The sequence below is a fragment of the Crassostrea angulata genome, chromosome 2 (genome assembly GCF_025612915.1).
Source record: "Crassostrea angulata isolate pt1a10 chromosome 2, ASM2561291v2, whole genome shotgun sequence".
Lineage (NCBI taxonomy): Eukaryota > Metazoa > Mollusca > Bivalvia > Ostreida > Ostreidae > Magallana > Magallana angulata.
The window spans coordinates 46293975-46313509 of record NC_069112.1 but is presented as its reverse complement, the minus strand read 5'-3'; the positions used below and the strand labels follow the sequence as shown (position 1 = coordinate 46313509).

General features: G+C 34.8%; 1 protein-coding gene across 1 annotated transcript in view; it reads right to left on the bottom strand.

The window, feature by feature from the left end:
- The window catches only part of LOC128173471 (transformation/transcription domain-associated protein-like), a 70015-nt gene extending 65618 nt beyond the window's left edge, over positions 1 to 4397 (bottom strand). The window contains exons 1-6 of the mRNA XM_052839166.1: positions 4043 to 4397; positions 3794 to 3901; positions 2770 to 2819; positions 2129 to 2239; positions 1513 to 1617; positions 943 to 1026 (exon numbers count right to left, since the gene is read on the bottom strand). Of these exons, the coding sequence (XP_052695126.1) occupies positions 943 to 1026; positions 1513 to 1617; positions 2129 to 2239; positions 2770 to 2819; positions 3794 to 3901; positions 4043 to 4058 (474 nt within the window). The 5' untranslated portion in view covers positions 4059 to 4397. The remainder of the gene's footprint in view (positions 1 to 942; positions 1027 to 1512; positions 1618 to 2128; positions 2240 to 2769; positions 2820 to 3793; positions 3902 to 4042) is intronic.
- Between the last annotated feature and the right edge of the window lie 15138 nt (positions 4398 to 19535).

Here is a 19535-nt window from a genome sequence, read left to right as displayed (position 1 = left end):
TAAATGCTTCACACCCCACTAAATGAGTTGAGAAGATAATTTAAGGCTAGGTTTGCAGCTTGAATAAATTTCCACTTTACTTTTAGGAATTGTACCAAAGTTATATATATATACCATTTTGTTCACTATACTAAAGTTTTTCTTGTAAAAAAATTTAAATGCTTTTGCTAGACTGGTTTTGTAGCTAGAAATTGTCAAAGTTCATCTTTAAAAATGCCATTTCGACGAAATCTTAAATGTAAACAATCTCGTGAAAATATACACATTTTATATGTGACTATGATGAGGGTTATTTATGCTTAAAATGTTACAAATAAATGCCACTATTAATCTCATGATTCTATTCTATTAATTCATAATGAACAACTTAAAAAATAAAATAAAATGCAATATAAAAAGTCAGAAATTTTTTCTCTCAAAATTTTGAACTTCTTCTATGTCAACAATTAGGTTATATAAATCTTGACATCAAATATGAAAGAGTAGCTAGTGTAACATAACAATGGCAAACTAAGTTATCTCCCTTTAACCACAAACCTAACCTTAAAACTTAAGGGTACCAAGGCCAGCATCATTTTATTTTTTCCTTAACCTAACCCTACATTTTGAAGTTAAGAAGATAGAACATTAACAAATATTATGTCATGTGATTTGAAAAGATCTCAAAACACATTGTGGTTGTCATTTTATTTCAAACAAACACTTGACTTTATCATTGCATGTAGATTTTTTAAAACAATTTTTTTGTTTAAAAGAGATTTTAATAAACTCAAATTTTGCAAAAAGTTTAATCTACCGTAATTATTTTTTTATATTGAGATACATTCAGATTTCTTTTTTTACTGTTGCCAAAGGCATTCATTACTTTGATAAATATTTCTTTTTCTGATGTCGTTCTTAAAAGATTTGTTATTTGTAAAGATCATAGGCTCAATGTCTTACCTCTTCATTCATCTGGGGTCTGTACTGCTTGTGAAGTTCAATAATGATCCGTAAACACACCAACACATTTTCCTCATTTTCAATCTAAAACATAACAGTTCAGCATATAGACCATTTAATTCCAAGATTTGGGTATGTCATATATAATCTTTATAATTTATCCAGCCTTTGTTTTGCCCTTCTCTCTAATTACATTTTGAACTGTAGTTCGTATTCAAGTATATGAAAATTTAATAAGGATAAATTTAAAACAAGAATGGCTGATTGGCCTTGGAATAAAATTTGACAGAAAGAAAGAGAGATAGATTTAAACTTATTATATTTATTACAATATATTTCTTGAAATTTTTCAATAACACATCGATAATAGTTCATGTAGTTGGACAGAACAGTTTAAAATGAGAGACATTTCATTCAATTATAAAATATTAAATGCGTGGTATCTTCACGTGTTTAAATATATACAAAAATTTAATTGCAAGATGGTGTCTGTTATTCTTGTAATAGTATTTTTGGAAGTTTGAACCTTACCAAAATGATTTCTTGTTCTGATGCTTAGTTTAATGTTACCTTTAAAAGTTTGAACATGAGAGACAGAATCTGCTGAACATATTTCTTCAGGTGTTCATTGCTTGGAATCCGATGAATGATCTCCAGTAACAACTTTCGCAGTTGCTGAAAGAATAAAAAGAACAAACATTACATTACAAAGCTACTTGTACAAACACACTGAATATGCTTCAGGTCTCCTTTGATCTGATGATCTGCGCCTGGCATGGCAACTCTACGTGATCCAGCTCTTTGGCTATAATCATGTATATTCATCTTTCATCCTACTAATTGAAACCTGTATTTAAAAATTTGACTTACCTAGAGTTCCAAAATCAATTTTACTTTCACTTCACTGAAGTTTTTCATTATATATTCACAAATTGATATCTAAATGAATATACAACTTCTTAAATGAAAAAAATTACCTAGACTTCCAAAATCAATTTTACTTTCACTTCACTAAAGTTTTTCATAAAAAATTCACAAATTCATTTCTAAATGAAAATACAACTTCGTTAATGAAAAACCTTGTAGTTTTACCTGAAGTAAGATATTAAAGAAAAGTTCACAATCATATGAAAGTAAAGACATTCAAAGTAAAGAATAACATGTACAAAGTAAAGCGTGTACCTACCTGCATGTTTTGTTCAGCAATGAACTGAGGTTCTCCATCATCCAGGATTTTGAGGAAAACCTTCAAGGCCTCCCCCAGGAACTGGGAGTACTGGGGGGATATAACGACATTCTGTGGAAGAAACACCCAGAAATAAATGTATCATGTCATTCAAGTGGAATCCATGCGCGATGAGAATGTAAGAGAGAGAGAGAGAGAAAGAGAGACATTAGAGAGAGTGTAATCCATGCGCGATGAGAATGTAAGAGAGAGAGAGAGAGAAAAAGAGAGAGAGAGAGAGGACACATAAAGAGAGGGATTTTACTCCATACTAGATAACGTAATAGAGATACATGATATTATTTTTCTTTAAAGTGAAAAATACTGAAGGGGGGGGGGGGGAGGGGTCAATAAATACCAGTATTGTATAATACATATTGTAAGAAAATAATTCAACGTGAAATTCATTTTGATCATTAAAAATTATATCCAACAAGGAAAAAAGAAGGCAGCAAATGACTTTTCCACAATGAGAAAACAGACGGATTTTATAACAATGATGAATAGAATACAAATGTTTCGAGCTATATTTAATGTCTTAAAATGCACGTAAAATATCTCTTTACTGAAGTGTAGATAATGAAGGTACACATTCCACTTACTTCAAAGTTTTCACTAAGCTCCTGGGCAGCCTTCAGTTTCTTTTCAACAACTAATGAAAGAAAAGTCAATAGAAAAAAAAATGTGATTTGTACATTCACATAAAATTTCATCACTCATCAGATATATTTTTGAAAATCTAGATTTATTATATGTTCTAAATTTCAATCTTTTACATCACTGGGATATACCGTACATCCGGTAATTTTCGCTATGATCTAATTTCCACTTTTCCTGATCAAATATGCAGAAATTATATCCTGTATCAATCTCTATAACAAACTTTTAAGCTTTTAAATCGCAAAAAATGACTGACACATATTAAAAATGTTACAGATTTCCCCCTTTTTTGCAAATTGCAAAAAAAAACCTTGATATACAGTATAATGATGGTTTCCATTTGACTGTATACTTTTTGTGGTCAGATCTTATCAGCAATAGATTGTCATGTCTGCCTCAACTCGCAAACACGAGGAGTCAGATCCAGATATTTAGGGTGTAATCATTCCACAAGTCTGTATATATATATATACTGTAAACCAACTTTTACCCCTATACTGTAAACCAACTTTTACCTGTGTACTGTAAACCAACTTTTACCCCTATACTGTAAACCAACTTTTACCCATACACTGGATTTAAGTACATGTACTCATGTAAAATAACGGTTTTACCATATATCTTATTGAAAAAGACTTTAGCTGGTTGTGAAAGTTGGTCACCATGAACCAATTTATGACCTAATGCTTGCAATAGACATCTTTATTATGTATATCCAAACTTAAAGCAAAAATTGAAGAACATTGGGACCTTGGCCAAAAGGGAAATATATTAAATTTGTTACACAGTATACAATACAAAAAGATGCTTTGTCTTAAAAAAAAGTTCCGCTGAATCAGTTTATCAAAAACTTGTTTTTATCCCAGTGTTAACCAATAGAAATAAAAGTTGATTTACAGTATTCATTAGAACAACACACATGAAGCTACCCGGAAGTTTATTTGTTACACAGTATTCATTACTTACTCCCAGGGGTGGGGTCGGCAATGAGGGCCACGTAGGACCTGAATGTGGTCAGCTGCCCGGTCACATCATGAGGACTGAGGGGCGACGCCATCATTTTAAACTTCTTGTCTAAAAAATAAAAAGTTCATTTACAAAGATTACAAAATTCAATTGTTTGAATTTTCTTGAAAAATCAAATGATAGATTGATATGTATTTATGTACAGTGTTTGGTGTGTTTAACACCAAGTTTAAGGACTTCACACAATACCCAAACTGATCTCCATGGTCCATGCAAAGCCAGAACACTACAGCATTACAGTGAAATCCCCCTGTCGTCTTTGACTTTAGTTAAACTCCTGGAAATGTGGCTTTATAATATTACCCAAATTTCATCTCAATGTTTTTGTGGGCAAGAAATAATAATAACCAGTTCCTACGTTACATATTTGTTCTCATCAAAAACTTTTGGTTAGATTTTTTTTTCAAACGACCATTTTTGAGTCGTATGTTTCTTGAAAAGAGTCTAATTTGAGGTGGTAAAATGTTAACTTTTCTTTTGTTGATTTTTAACAGTTTTAATAGTTTTGAATAGCTTCGTGGTGATCGTGTGAAGGGTCTGACGTCTAAAAAAGAGGAAAATACATGTAGAAAAAGAAAAAAAAAGTTCCTGACTTTGTTAGTTTGTACTGAAACGTTTTCGTGAGTCAAAGAACAAAAAATAAAGGATAGTCAGGATTTCCTCTGACAAAATTTGTCTTTTCTGACTTCCTATTTAGCAACCGTTAGACAAATGCAAATATATTCCAGTGATATGAAGAAAAGTATATATACCTAGTTATCTTAATAGCAGCATACTTTCCTTCGATTTTAATGAGTAATCTTTTCAAATAATTTGCAAAACTACCGCTAACGTGATGCGTCCATCTTAATTCTAACTTGTAAAACCACGCTTGATGACGTTCTTCGTTCCGGATTAATATCATCTCTATATTTATTAATTAAAATACCATACCATTTTAATGGTAAATATTGTAATTCTACACATATGGAAAAAATGTATAAGTGGTGATGGGTTACGATTGGTGATCTGTTGCCTTGAAATGCAGCAAATTTGCCCGGATCACTTTGAATATTGTACTTTCTACTACACAAGCGCCATCTATCGGACTTATATATAATTTCAATAAAGTTAACGATTACAATAGCAATTTTCAAGCTGGCGAATCTTATTCTGAATCAGATTTATTCATTTTTTAGCAATATTATGTATATTTTGTTCGAAATTACAATTTTCTTATTGAGCAATACTAAAATCACTTTTGATGTTCTTGAATGCTGGGTAGAGGTCTCAGCAGGGAAATGAGGTCCTTTAAAGGGTTTAGCATGTTTAGGAGAGAGAGAGAGAGAGAGAGAGAGAGAGAGAGAGAGAGAGAGAGAGAGAGAGAGAGAGACACAGAGAGATATCATGTATTTCTTCCCTTATAAATGTTGAAAATCCTTTCACTTGGCACAATAAGATTGACTGTCTTCTATAACACAACCCAATAAATATATAATCGCAATTTATAAGGAATTTTAAACCTAAGTAAGCAGGACTTATATGCTCCTAATATCTATAACTTATTAATATTCCTGATTTCACTATTCAAAACATTTATGTATATATATATCTAAAACTTCAATTTCACTCCTAATTTCCTTATTTTCATACCAATTTATTACATACTTCCAAACAAGAAAAAAAAGGAGGGACAACTCCATGACAATTCAATTTTTTATATGTGAATTAAAATTAATGTGTTGCTGCGAGAAAAAGTGGTGCTACGTGCCTGGCTTGAGATCATATTGTAATATGTTAAATAAAATAAACTTAGAAATGAAACAAAGGAGTTAAGTATGAAGTGTAACTCAGGCACGTAGCATCGTTTTTGAAAGTAGGTGGGCCAGACTCATCCGAAAAATCTTGACAAGCAAAATAAAAAATAAAAAAAGGAAGGTTACTTTCCAAAATCCTGAAAATCCTAAACCGTGGGGGGGGGGGGGGGGGGGGCGGGGGGGGGGGAGTTACTTTAAACTTCAGTGAACTTATTTTCAATTCAAATTTTAACATGGTACCATAAAAGTGGGAGGGGCCAACTCCATCTTGATTCAATTTTTTGTATGTAAATGTAAGAAAAATCTTTGCTGCCCAAAAATGTGGGGGGGGGGGGGGCCCTGCCCCCCCCCCCCCCCCCCCCCCGATGCTACGTGCCTGTAACTGTATAGTTATTAATGGTATGACAATGATGCAGTTCTATATCATACAAGTACTGATGCACACCATTTAATATAAGTGTCACGGTGTGACATTCAATCTTTCGGACTATTTCTAATTATTGTGTAAATTAACTTTTTCGGACTTTGTGTTAATTCATATTGCTACAAAAACTTTTCATCTATTTCGACAACTGTTTTATAAACGTTATAAATTCCGCGCAGCATTTATCTCACCTGAGGCACACTCACTGATGGACAGCTAATCTTTTAATTGACTTCTGTTTATGTTTATTGACACTTAAGCTTCTTTCGTCTTATTAATCCGTTTATGTACATGCTGCTAAAATGTCCCGAGTTACTCAATAGCTGTTTGATGATTGATTTACTTACATCTGTACTTCTTATGTTAATCCTTCATTGTGTTGTTCCATTGTTCATTATATATTATTCTGAATTGTAAATTATAGGCAGTTGGAATCAGATCTTCGGTGCTGATGCATACCAAACTCACGTAAAAGTATATTTCATGTAAAGTCTATATTAAAGTCTGAAAACTAAAACGCGTGTTTGCTTGTTGGAGGTTTTATGAGGCTGTGTCCAACAACAAGAGAAGAAGCTCACGGTTGGCCCAGTATAAGTCCTGTACGGGAGCGGGCGCCCCGTAATATAAGATTTATTAATACTAGAAATGCACATGCGTCGTTTAAATATCATACGTGCGAATTAAGATTTCGACAGGCATTTTCCGCGGCTCTTCTCCTTGCAAAATTCAAATTTTCTTAAACTAATAAAATAATACGCCTCACATTCCTCTGGCAAAGTCAAAGACCCGACGGACACACCCCATCCCTTATAATCTTATAATCCTTCCATCTCTCATTAGCTGCAGGTCTGTAGCTCTATGTCTGAAAAAAAAACAACTGCGGATGGACGATATCCATGTAAATCTCACATGTATAATTCATTTCATAGGCATAATATTTTGGGGGAGGGAGAGGGGCGACTACCGCTGCCGATGCCCTTGTATAGCCTCTGAGGGACTAGTCTCGCATAATGAAGTGGCCATGGCCTGGTTTCCATCGCTGTGGGCCTACCCCTCTATAGTTTCCAAGTGCAACCCAAAATCAGGGTTGATTGATTTTGAATGTTTTACTGTTGCAATCATATTAGTAATAATTTGATAGATGATAATTAAGATTATGTTCGTTTTTGGTATATTTCTGTTTGCTGTTTGGTATAAGGTGTTTTGAGGTCACGTGACATGGTTAAATGAATAGTAATTACGCGGGCTTTATGGTCATCATACCGCTCGTTAGGACGTAGAGAAGGTGTACATGTAATGGCTACCAGTAAATTGTTATAATAATTATACATGTGACATGTGTGTTGATATTATGGTGTTGGTTTGTGTTTCTTTGTTATGAAATATACTATATAAACGTTCTAGCGAGCAGCAATCCATACAGTTGTATATATATTCATTTGTTTATTATTTTATGATTGGTTCAGCATAGTCCAATCCACACTTTGCAAAAGTTGTTCCCCTTTGCGGGGTCAACTCAAAGGTCAAAAGGGAAAAAACAACTTTTTCCTTCTTTATGCAACCAAATATTTGAGCGTCCTGTGAAGGAACCTGTTGGAATTTAATTTATTCCTTCGATGTGTAGGTTGCCCCAACATGGGGCAATTAAAATGCACAGCGGAAACGGATTTCTAATGTCAAATGACGAAGTTACAACCCTCTAAACTACAAAGGCTACTGTGAGAAATATATGGGTTTTTCCCCAAAGATAGCGGCCAAGGGACATAACTTTTGTAAAGTGTGGATTGGTCTATTTTCCTACTATAATAGAGTATAATTATTTATATTCGGACGAACGAAGTGAGGGAGAATATGATAATAAATTTGAGGGTTTGCATATGGTCTGTTGAGTCAAATATTGTGCGAATTTACGATAGTTTGACATGTTGGAGAATTTAACATATGTACACTTTGTTGATACAGTCGGTACACTTCACTAGACCTCTTGGCCTTATGCTTTGCTGAAAGGTTTACCTCATTATACGAACACCATACTTGCTTTAAAAATCTTGTTCATTGCATAATATTTAGATTTCTTGAAAGGAGGAATATCCCTAATCCTGAGCGAAAGAAATAAAACCTAACATATGATTGTTTTCTTAAAAGGATTTAAAGATGGTTTTATATTATATTTTTATTGAATATAACTGATAGAATTCTAGAAAAATCTCTCAAGTTTGGAAATTAATTGATTTCTTTAAATTTCCAAGGTGACAATTCCGTTGATTGCAGCCGAATCAGCTGTGGATGGAGCTCCCGGTCTGAAAAAAAAATTCGAACGCCTTGGACGTCATCCATCTGTGAATGTTCTGCAACGTAAAATTGTCAACGGAGCAGAAATCACCTATCAGAAAACTTTATCTTAAACGTATCATTCGTTGTTATGAATTTTGAATGGTTTGCGTTTGAACCATTGCCATTTTATAATTTCGAATATACCTTAATTGTCATTTACTATTTACTGCTACAATTACTACCGATCTTTTACTCTGTATACATATCTACTTTGTATGCCAAACTCTGTAAAGGGTCCATGACAATTTTAATCCATTGCGAATCTACTCTTTTATCGCCTGATTTCTATACCTTTGTAGCCCAGAGGGTATAGCTTTGATCTGCCGACTTGCAGTCTTCGAGTTCAAATATCGCGTGGACTTTTTTTACCTGTATTAATATGAGCGCTATTTTTTTTATGTAGCCCCCCCCCCCCCCCCCCCCGCCTTAAAAGGATCCCTTTTCCACAATGTTCATACCAAACTCTTGCTAGATTTAAGAAAATTTATACAAGTTGGAGCTTGTATTCAAAACGTTTCCTAATGGTGTGGAGTACACTTAATCTTTTAGACCTAATGTCAACACGTAATAAACATGTTACAGATAAAACTGTTCATTTATCCAGAATTCTACTGCAGTTATTGCCGAGATCAAAGAGATGCCGCGGACATTATTCTCCAATATACCACGAACGTCATCAGTAAATTATCAGATCAGCAATACCTAGGCCCCTATTTGTCTCGCACTGACCATGAAAGTACAACTTCAAACCGTAAAAAGTTTTAAAACTATGTCAATTTCACGTGTTAGTTCCAGTCAAAACGATGTGTATTGTCTCAAATGTTTATTTTTAAGAGATCAATGCGGCTGTTCCTAGGACCTCCCCAGCACATTTTCACTGCGTGTTTTTACATAAATATATAACGTGTAGTAGTAATAATCGTATTAAATTGCCCTTAAAATATTAGGAAAATAACTCAAAAGATATTTTATAAATAAGTGAAGAGTATTAAATATCAAAAGAAAAATTATGTCGTCTGCATGTGATTCCTTTGATCGATACACATGTAAACATTACTAACAAATCCGTTGGGGTTGCACGGAACAGCCGTCAAAATGACCTAGATCGTCTCTCTATAGGAGAAACGAACTGTAGAAATATTGGGCTGTTAGTAGAATAGAAATAAAGTTATTGTTTTCGTGAATGTTGCAGGATAACCCCCTCGGTCTCGAAATGTTGTTTGAAATATAAAAGCCTCGGCTAACGCCTCGGCTTTTATATTTCAAAACAACATTTCTCGACCTCGGAGGTTATTCTGCAACATTCACGAAAACTCGTACTTTATTTCTTAAATAAGCAGAAACATTGACATATACGTTTATACATATACATTAAATATAGGGAAATTGGATTCCACATGCGCCCCTGGCGTTGCTTGAACTCCCGACCATCGGAACCCCTTCTCCTGGCATTGAGCGGCTGTCAGAAGATTTTAATTCACCTCAATCTCAAACGACTGTGTAGTGCGCGACTCGCATTGCTGTGTTCCGTTCATCATCGAAATCAAGATGTTTTTGTCTTGTCTTATAGGTAGCCGAGTGGTTATCGTACTGGGCGCGATCACTGCTATGAGAGTAAGTTCAGAAAGTATAGATGCAGTAGCTCCCAGTCTGAAAAAAACAACAACAACATTGGAATGGACGACCTGTGAGCTGCAATTGTACAGTTTCTTACATCCATTCGTGACCAAAGTATAAAAAAAAGAAAAAAATTATGTCGTCCCTCTGAATTAACAGCCTGCATGGCCCTGTCAGTCTTATTATATGGCTGTAAAACACGGGAAACAACAGAGAGAAACAAGAAAAAGAGTAACACCTTTCAGAATAGATGCGTGAGAAAAATCCTTAGGGTTAGATGGCCAGATAAAAATTCAGTTGAAGAACTCTACATATGAGAACAAAAACAACCGGAGAAAGAGACATCATACTTATAAGGAAATGGAATTGGATTGGCCATGTCCTAAGAATGCAGAACACACCAAAATTTGTATCACCGCACTGACATGGCATCCAGAAGGAAATGTTTACAAAGGGGGTCCGAAGGATAATTGTGTTTGCCAAGGCATATTTGCGATAATTTTACTATTTATATCTAATATTTTTTTAATTTTCCAGGGGGGTCGGGACCCCCATGATCCATCCTCTAGATCTGCGCATCAGTAGGTGGACCAAAAACAGCATGGCGCAGAACTGCAGAGCAAGAAAGATCACAGCTAGGGTGGAATGGCTGGGTGTCAGCGAAGCAGCAGCCAAAGACATGGACAGTGGAGACAGCTAGTGTATCCGGGCCTTATGTGCCAGCGGACACGAAGACGCTAGGTGAGGCGAGGTCTGAATTTTTCAAACCGGGAACTACAGACATGCAGCTACCGATAGGCATGAGTTCAAACCCTAGCCGAGCCGCAGGTGAAAATCCGACAAGGAGAATTTTTCTGTTCTAATAGATGTATATCTATTTCTTCACTATGGGCAGGTATATTTCAAATTGAGAGTTTTTGCAATGTTTTTGCTTTATATACATTTATTTGAATATATACATGCAATATGTTTTGTTTCGATACTCTCAGATTGCATTCGACCTCAAACGACTGTGTGGTCCGCTGCAGGTGTAATGAATTTCTATTTCACGGTGAAATCAAGGGGTCGCCATGTTTACCCGAAAACAAACCACACAGTTTCACTTTTACAGGCCCGTTGCGGGTGTTTAAGGTGGAATAACACACCACCTGGGAAAAGTCACTCAAATCAACTGTAAATTACTTGATTATGAAAGACTTAATGATAAATAAACTGTACATATATCAAGTGAGCGAAAAATTTGCAGTTTGGGGATAAAAATATTTATTTACATTTTCAACTGTCATTGTCTGTGATAACATTACGAATCAATTTTTAACCATAAAACCCAATAACTTCATATAACATGAGTGACACAAAATGGGCGTTTCTTAGAGCATAACCGAAAAACGGTATTAGCTTCGCCGCGTAGTAATACAAAGCATGTGCCACATAAAAAAATTAAGTGTTTAGTGGTTTCAAAATAAGTTTGTTTTATAGTTTACAAATTGAAAATAAAAAAAAAATATATTACAGGAATCATTCTTTGAATATTATGTGGTGATAATTTCGGTCGGAGCTTGGTGAAATCTATCATAAAGCCCGATCGGGCTTTATTGGAATTGACCACACCCCGACCGAAATTATCACCTCATAATAATCAAAGAATGATTCCTTTTTCCTTAAATATACCACAAAAATCAATTCAGTAAGTATCAACAACAATTAACAGGACATTATTTGATAATGAAAGATATAATGATAAATAAACTGTACTAATGTCAAATATGCGAAAAATTTGCAGTTTGTGTATAAACATTGAATATCTAAAAAAATATTCCAATAAGTATCAGCAAAAGCCCCTGCGTGATTCGAACTCGGGATCTACTGGTCACAAGCCCGGTACTTTATCCACTCGGCTATGGAGAAAATTACATGTTGCTGTCGTTAAAATCTTTTTTAAAAAAACGGCATTTCGATCAGAATTCAGCCGTTAATTCCGTGATGATGTGTCATTCTACCTAAGAATAAGTTGAAAGGCAAGTAAAGTAATGACAACTGAAGATAAATGTCTCAGAAATATTTTGGTTTTGACATTTGTGCAAAATATTCCCCCAAATGAGTTTTATTTATTAATTCGTATAGAGCTTTTCCCTAATGATAAACAGCATTACTTAATTGTATTTTTATTATTAACATGTCGCAGGAGCGCATCAAAATGAGGAAGTTAAATATGCGTTGACGTCGACTGCACTACGAAAGCCGAGAAGGATCATTCGAGATTCGAGATTCGAAATACGAGATTCGAGATTCGAAATTCGAGATTCAATATCTAAATTAACCAATCAAATCATGGATCTGAAACCTGTATCCTAGCAACATCAAACTGTTCTAAATAAAGATCATTCGTACATGCTCTTTCCTACAAATAAATGTCTTAATAGCTCTTATATAGTGGTTATAAAATGGTTAAATTAACATTGATGAATTAACCCCACACAGTATAAACAATTAAATTAGAAATAACACTGTTGGCTTTGCGAATCTAAGTGGTTTTGTTTGCCCTGTATGTATTTCCCCCCGAACAAAATTAACCCGAAGTGTATTCGCCCCAACTGTGTAAAAATCGGCTCGCGAAGAAAGATCTGTTTAATCTAAATGTTTTACTATGAAACGAAACTCAAAGAGAGAGAGACAGACAGACAGACAGAGAGAGAGAGAGAGTTTTGTAGTGTCAAATTCAGTTTGATTTAGAATTTAAAATTGATTTGATTTGTTACAAGCATATTTAGACAATAATTAAGCCTCTAAAACGAGAAAAGAGAGGAGGTAGCTAGGGTAGGGCAGACGAACTAGCAAGCTTTAATTTTAACGATGTTAGCGCACCTGTGATTTACATCGACTCTCTCTCTCTCTCTCTCTCTCTCTCTCTCTCTCTCTCTCTCTCTCTCTCTCTCTCTCTCTCTCTCTCTCACCTAGCATTTCCTTTTCCGCGAGGGGGCTTGGGGTATTTGTGATGTCTTACATTAGCTAGCAAAAATAATAAAAAAACATGAAATTTTCTTTAAATTGTGTGCGGATGTTTTACGCCAATAATCTGTTTTCAGTATATTTCAAGAGGGGGGGGGGGGGGGGGGGCGCGGCTATATAGTCCTAATTAATTTGTCAGTTATTCTGTCCCCACTTTGTTTTCTCTTCGTTTTCCATGGTTTTTTTTATTTGGCTCGGCAAATTAATATAAAACTTTCTGTGTAGCCCCATAACGATGCACTGTAGATAAATTATGAGTAGTTTTACTTTTGATAAACAGGTACATATCCGTACTTGATTTTTATTTTGACTCTTATAATCGGATTTAATATTCCAATAATTATAGGGTAGGAAAGAGTAGACGGGACTTTTTTGGGCATATTCTACTGTACCATTCATTCAACACAGGTCTTAGCACTCATCGAGTTCGACTTGCTTTCCTTTTCTTTCATCCACTGGATTTAAAGCTATTAATTTTTGAAAATATTTTGAATTTATGGCCTGATTATATATAAATTAGAGCTGCGCTGGTGCATCTATTTACCCAAATGGACCAAAATATAACCAAATGAATCTAAGTTTTGACAATTTTTTTTTTCAATTTTTCAATTCTAATCGGGTATGTCCTATAGAAAAATCTTGAACCACACACATTTTAGCAAATAAAACGACAATTGTTTCATTTTTTTATGGGGAGGGAGGTGGTGCCGGTGAAGGACATGTATTGCTTGTGGCAGTTGTGCTATACTCTCATTTGTTATAATAGGTAATACTACATATTGATATAAAATGAAAGTTTCCAATTACACTGTACATAGCTTCTATCACGCATTTTGACCCGTGCGATAGTTTAAAACAATTTTCAAAGCATTTAATGTAATTCAACCGATCATTTTTGAAATTTAATTTTCTGGATCCCCGCCTGATACGTCCGCCTTCTTGTATATTAGAATTACATGTACGTTGACCATATGTACACATTAACTTAATCGGCTATGTTATGGGACGATAACATTTTTTATCAATGTTTTTGCAGGATATGTAACAAATAACAGCCTATTTGTGGGTTTTTGCACTGATTATTTGAGATAATTTGCCGCCATCTTTTATGCATTCCACACACCACTCACAGTTTCTTTATTTGGTGTTCTGTGTGTATGGCGACAAATTGGTAAATTTGCACCACTCACCCCTTGTAGCTTCATCCTGATTACATTTTATCTGGCTAAGTGTAATGTCACTGGCGGATTTAAGGGGGGGAGGAGGCGTGGAGGGCGCACGCCCCCCCCCCCCCCCCCCTAAAATTTTCAAAGTATGCATGACTGTAGATGATTTGATAAATTTTACATAGAAAAGTTAGCATTTTGTGTTTCACTTTATTTATAATTATGCCTGACTCAATACTACACCTCATTGATACACTAGCTGTGCTATGCTGACTGTAATTCTGCTGCTCTATAAACATCTATACATCTAATCCTAATGCATGTTGACAGGTTCTGATAACAAACCAATTAAACTGTGTTTAAAACAAGCAGTGTTGGTCATTTTATTATGGTGGCTGCATCAAATTCCCCAGGGCCCTTAACTTGGGGCTTCGACCAAGAATCGACTCGAAATCCCAGCAGTTTTGTTTCAAGTGTAGACTGCGCTGTCATTTCCATATTGCGATGCAAGCAGACATTTCTGAATAACTGTATATTTTTTGAATTTTTGTATAGGTAAATAGACTATTTTAATATAAGAATATTGAAGATTTGATGCATCAGATATTTCTAACAGCTATTACAGGCACGTAGCATCAGGGGGGGGGGGGGGGCCAGGGGGGGCCTGGCCCCCCCACTTTTTCTCGCAGCAGCAAATTTTTTAAAATTTACATATAAAAAAATGAATTATAATGGAGTTGGCCCCCCCACTTTTTTGGAAGTTAGTAAAAAATTGGTATGAAAGTTAGGAAATGAGTAGTCAAATTAAAGTTACCGCCCCGCCCCCCTCCCCACGGAATTTCATGATTTGGAGTGAAAAAAATTTTGGTAGGGAAGAATTTTTTTTTTTTAGGTGAGTCTACCCCCCCCCCCCCCCCCCCCGGATTAGGATTTTGAAGATTTTTGGAAAACTTTAAATTTCCCTTTTTTTGCTTGTCAAGATTTTTTGTTTGGATGGGTCTGGCCCCCCCCACTTTCAAAAACGATGCTACGTGCCTGTAATAGGGGGTCTGATACCGTAACGTCATTAGAATGTTGTAACTTTGATAACCTGGTTAATTTTGGGAGTTCATAAATGCCTAAAATATTTTGTTTTTAATCCAATACAGGTATTAGGTATAAGTAACAATACGTGTCAAATTGTTATATACTTTTGTGTAAAGTGTACATAACTGAAAAAATACCACTATTTTGAGCCTGGTTTTACCTTCAAAATACACGAAAACCCAGGAGCTTCCAGGGGCTTCGCCCCCTGGGCCCCCACCAGGGCTTTGCCCTGGACCCACGGGTGGCCTCAAGGCGCCCCCAGACCCCCTGACTCAATAATTTTATCCACGCCCCCCCCCCCCCCCACCCCTAACTACAAATCCTGTATCCGCCCCTAAATGTAGTAGTCTATTAAATACACACATCTTTGTTTGCAGTGCTTATTTACATCTTTAGAGATTTACTTACAAAAAAAGTAAACATTTGTATGACTTATATGTAATTATTGTCAATTTTGGTGCGGTGGGGGATAGGGGGGTAGGAAACTACAGAGAAACTTAACTTGGCTGTGAAACATATGCTTTTATTCTTTCTTGTTGATATATCAATGAATGAATTATAACAAAATATATGTACAACAATTAATTTTGAAATATTCATTCACAATCAAATAAAGGGTTTTACTGTTCTCTGCACAAGAAATCGGCAATGTGAACAAATTGGCACCCTATCATCCCTACCTTTAATTGTAGAGAGTAGGTATCCTTCTATATTGAAAACAATTCCAAAAGTAAGACTCATAATAAGTTGTTTACTGAGGAAAAGGAAAAAAATTGCATTTATTAATAATTCCGTATGATGTGATAATATCTCAATGATTTGTTTATAATCATAGTACTAGTGTATCACTGTATGCATACATAAAAACGATAAATAATGCTCATATTTATTAGTGAAACAGGACAGATTTTTTATATTTAGATTATTTAGATACATGTACTAATCTTCATGCGGGGATCTAGAAAGGAGGGGGGGGGGGGGGGGGTCAGGGGATCTGGACCCCCTCCTCGGGAAAATTGGAGCTTATTAAATTTACATAGTAATTTTTTTTAAAATTGGCCTAGGACCCCCTACAGAAAAAATTAGCTACGCTTATGAAGTTCTCTACCATAACCGCATTTTTACACAAAAGGGGTGAATAAACCCGGGTTTTAAACTATTACTGGTGGTGAAATACCTTAGGGTTCAAACGCATCAGGTGGAAATGCACCAGGGCAAACAAAATCACTTAGATCCGCGAAGCACACTGCATTATTACTAGTCTACTTAGATATTCTGTGTAAAAGTAAATACAAATAATTATTTAGTTAGGTAGGGAGAAGTGAACATAACATTTATTTGTATATAAGAGCATGTACGTATAATTTTTATTTAGAACAGTTTGATGTCGCTAGGATACATATTTTCAGATCCTTAATTTGATTGGTTAATTTAGATATTGAATCTCGAATTTCGAATCTCGAATCTCGAATCTCGTATTTCGAATCTCGTATTTCGAATCTCGAATCTCGAATCTCGAATGATCCTTCTCGGCTTTCGTACTGCACAAATGTAGGTTACATTAATATATATTGTGTTTCAAACAATGAATAATAATGTTTGAGATATAGAATGACACAAACACATGTAGTTAAAATTAAAAAAAATATATATATACAACTTTAAATCTCTGCATATTTTTAGAAGATGATGCAAATAATAAACAAATAATTAACAGTAAACAAAACACAAAAAAATACATGAATGTTATTTTTAAATATTTACATTTTTTATTGTCGTTGTCTGTGAGAACACTACAAATCGATTTTGTACTGTAGAGTCCAATAAATGACGTATTTTCATGATTAAAAGAAATAAAATTCACATAAATATGTCAATATGCTAATTTAATCGTACAATTGCTGAAAACTATATAAATACAAGTAATAAAAAACACTTTTTTGAATATCATGAGGTGATACTTTTGGTGGGAGCGCGATCAAATCTAACATAAAACTCGAAGGGCTTTCTTGGATTTGACCAATTCCTGACCACAATTATCACCTCATAATACTCAAAGAATGATTTCTGTTTAAATGATAGTGTTTTGAAATTGTGCATCCACTATACCTAAAACGAAGTCAGGGTTAGAGTTCAGTTCAGTTCATGTATTCACTCAAAACCACCTTAAGATCAATTTTATGTAAGAATCAAAATTCGGTGGCCTTTGATAATTTATATTAGTGGGCAAAACCTCCTAATATGGCTTCAAAGTAGGTAAGTTTTGCTATTTTCCCATTTTTAGCCTCGATTATTATGGCAACGGTTACGCCCAGCAACCAAGTGGTTTTTTGCGTTTTACACTTAAGTGTGTCTATGTATGAAATATACGGAAAATTGGTGACTATGCGTGGCCAGACCCTTTTATAAATCAATGATTCTTATATAGAATTGATCTTAATCATATGGTACATGAGGACAAATATAACATTAAAATATACATATTAATTGGGTCAGAGGTACAAAAGTATAAACATATATAATTGTCACAGTTCATATACATTTGTTTTGCCACGGACTAGAATGTCTCGACGTCATTGGATAAAGATATGTAGTACATGTAATTGCCATTTTACAACGTGTGTGTGTGTTGTGTTGTGAGTGTGTTTTCTGTGTTTTCTAGGTTTCTTTTCTTATATCACGTAAAAGCATACATTAGCACGAATCCATACCTCGATCCTTATTTCTTTACGACCCTGTGACATAATTACAAGGTTTATTAAGTTGGAAAAAGTTATATAAGTTGAAACCCATGGAGGACAGACTTCCGCGTATATATGTACATATTGCAAAAGCCGGATACTTAAAACTTTCTTACAGAACATTCACCGAGCTCTATTTTGGCAAAGTATGCATATCCTACATATATCCGTTGTATACTACCGGTATGGAAAAGTAGATGAGTATTTATAACATATAGTGAACAACTGACTGGAAGCAAAGCACTTCACATTATCAGATACTTAAACCATAAGATGGTTTATTTGCTGGTCCACACATACTTTTATAGTTAAAAATATATTTAAAAATTATGCTCTATATATGTATAGTTTTTATAATACAATATGACTTATATGTTTATTCGTTGTGCAGCGTGTCCTGCAGTTGACTTTTCAGTGAATGTTAGGGAATAATTTCTAATGAAGCCATTTTTTCATAATAATTGGCTACAGTGTTAGTCTCCCCCTTGTTTTCTATATTGAAATGTGATGAAACAGGCTTTTGTGTGTCAGTGTGACATTTTCTCTTATTGAACTTCAATGTTAAATACTGAAATCTGATTGGTTAAGACGCAGTTGATAATCCTTTTTATTTCCCTCAGCGTAAGCAGCACACTTGGCAACGGGTAACACAACGTATATTACATGCACGTAAATTATGCGCATACAATTTGCCGTAGAATTCATGCCATTTCTATATAAAAGCCAAAAAAAAAAAATTCTAAAAGTAAGACATTCAGTATGATAAAAAAAATAGTGCCTGTTTGGGAAGGGAACAGTTGACATTGACACCTCGCGATTGACACCCCTCGAAATCCATTGTCATCCTCCGCTTCGCGTTTCAACTGCTACCCTCCGAAAAAGCACTATTTATATTCATTGTACATGCATGTGACTCTTGATGGCTCGAAGTCTATGGGGCCGAGGAAAAAGGGTTATAACGGGACTTCGAGGTATCAAAGGTTTTAAGAGATAAAGAGTTCGAGAAATTAAGAGTAAATTTCTTTTGTTATATTGGCAAATATCAGGACCTGAAACTCACTTCCAGCGATCAAGAACTCCGAACAATCGAAGTTTGACCCTCCAAGAGTTACTTGTATATGTGCATGTATTAAATTGCTTTGTTTGATTTTACCTACAGGTTAATGCTTATATTAGAATTGCAATACCACCAACAGGAGTGTTTCCTGCACATTGCACATAGTGCTTCCTAAATGAAGATCTATCGATACAATATTTACAGTAAGCTAAATACTAGTAAGAGACTTCATATTCAACAAAGAGGTCCGACTTTAATGATGAATTGGATGCCGGCCCAGCTGTATTGGGACTTTTCATTGTAAAATAAAACATATGTATTTGTATATTATTGATATTGGTGTCTTTTTCAATGTAATATTTGTCCTTTTTCCTCTTCAATTTTAGTAGAAAAAATAAATAGTTTTTTGTTCTACACACTTAGACAGGTTTGTTTGTTTGCTGGTTTGTTTT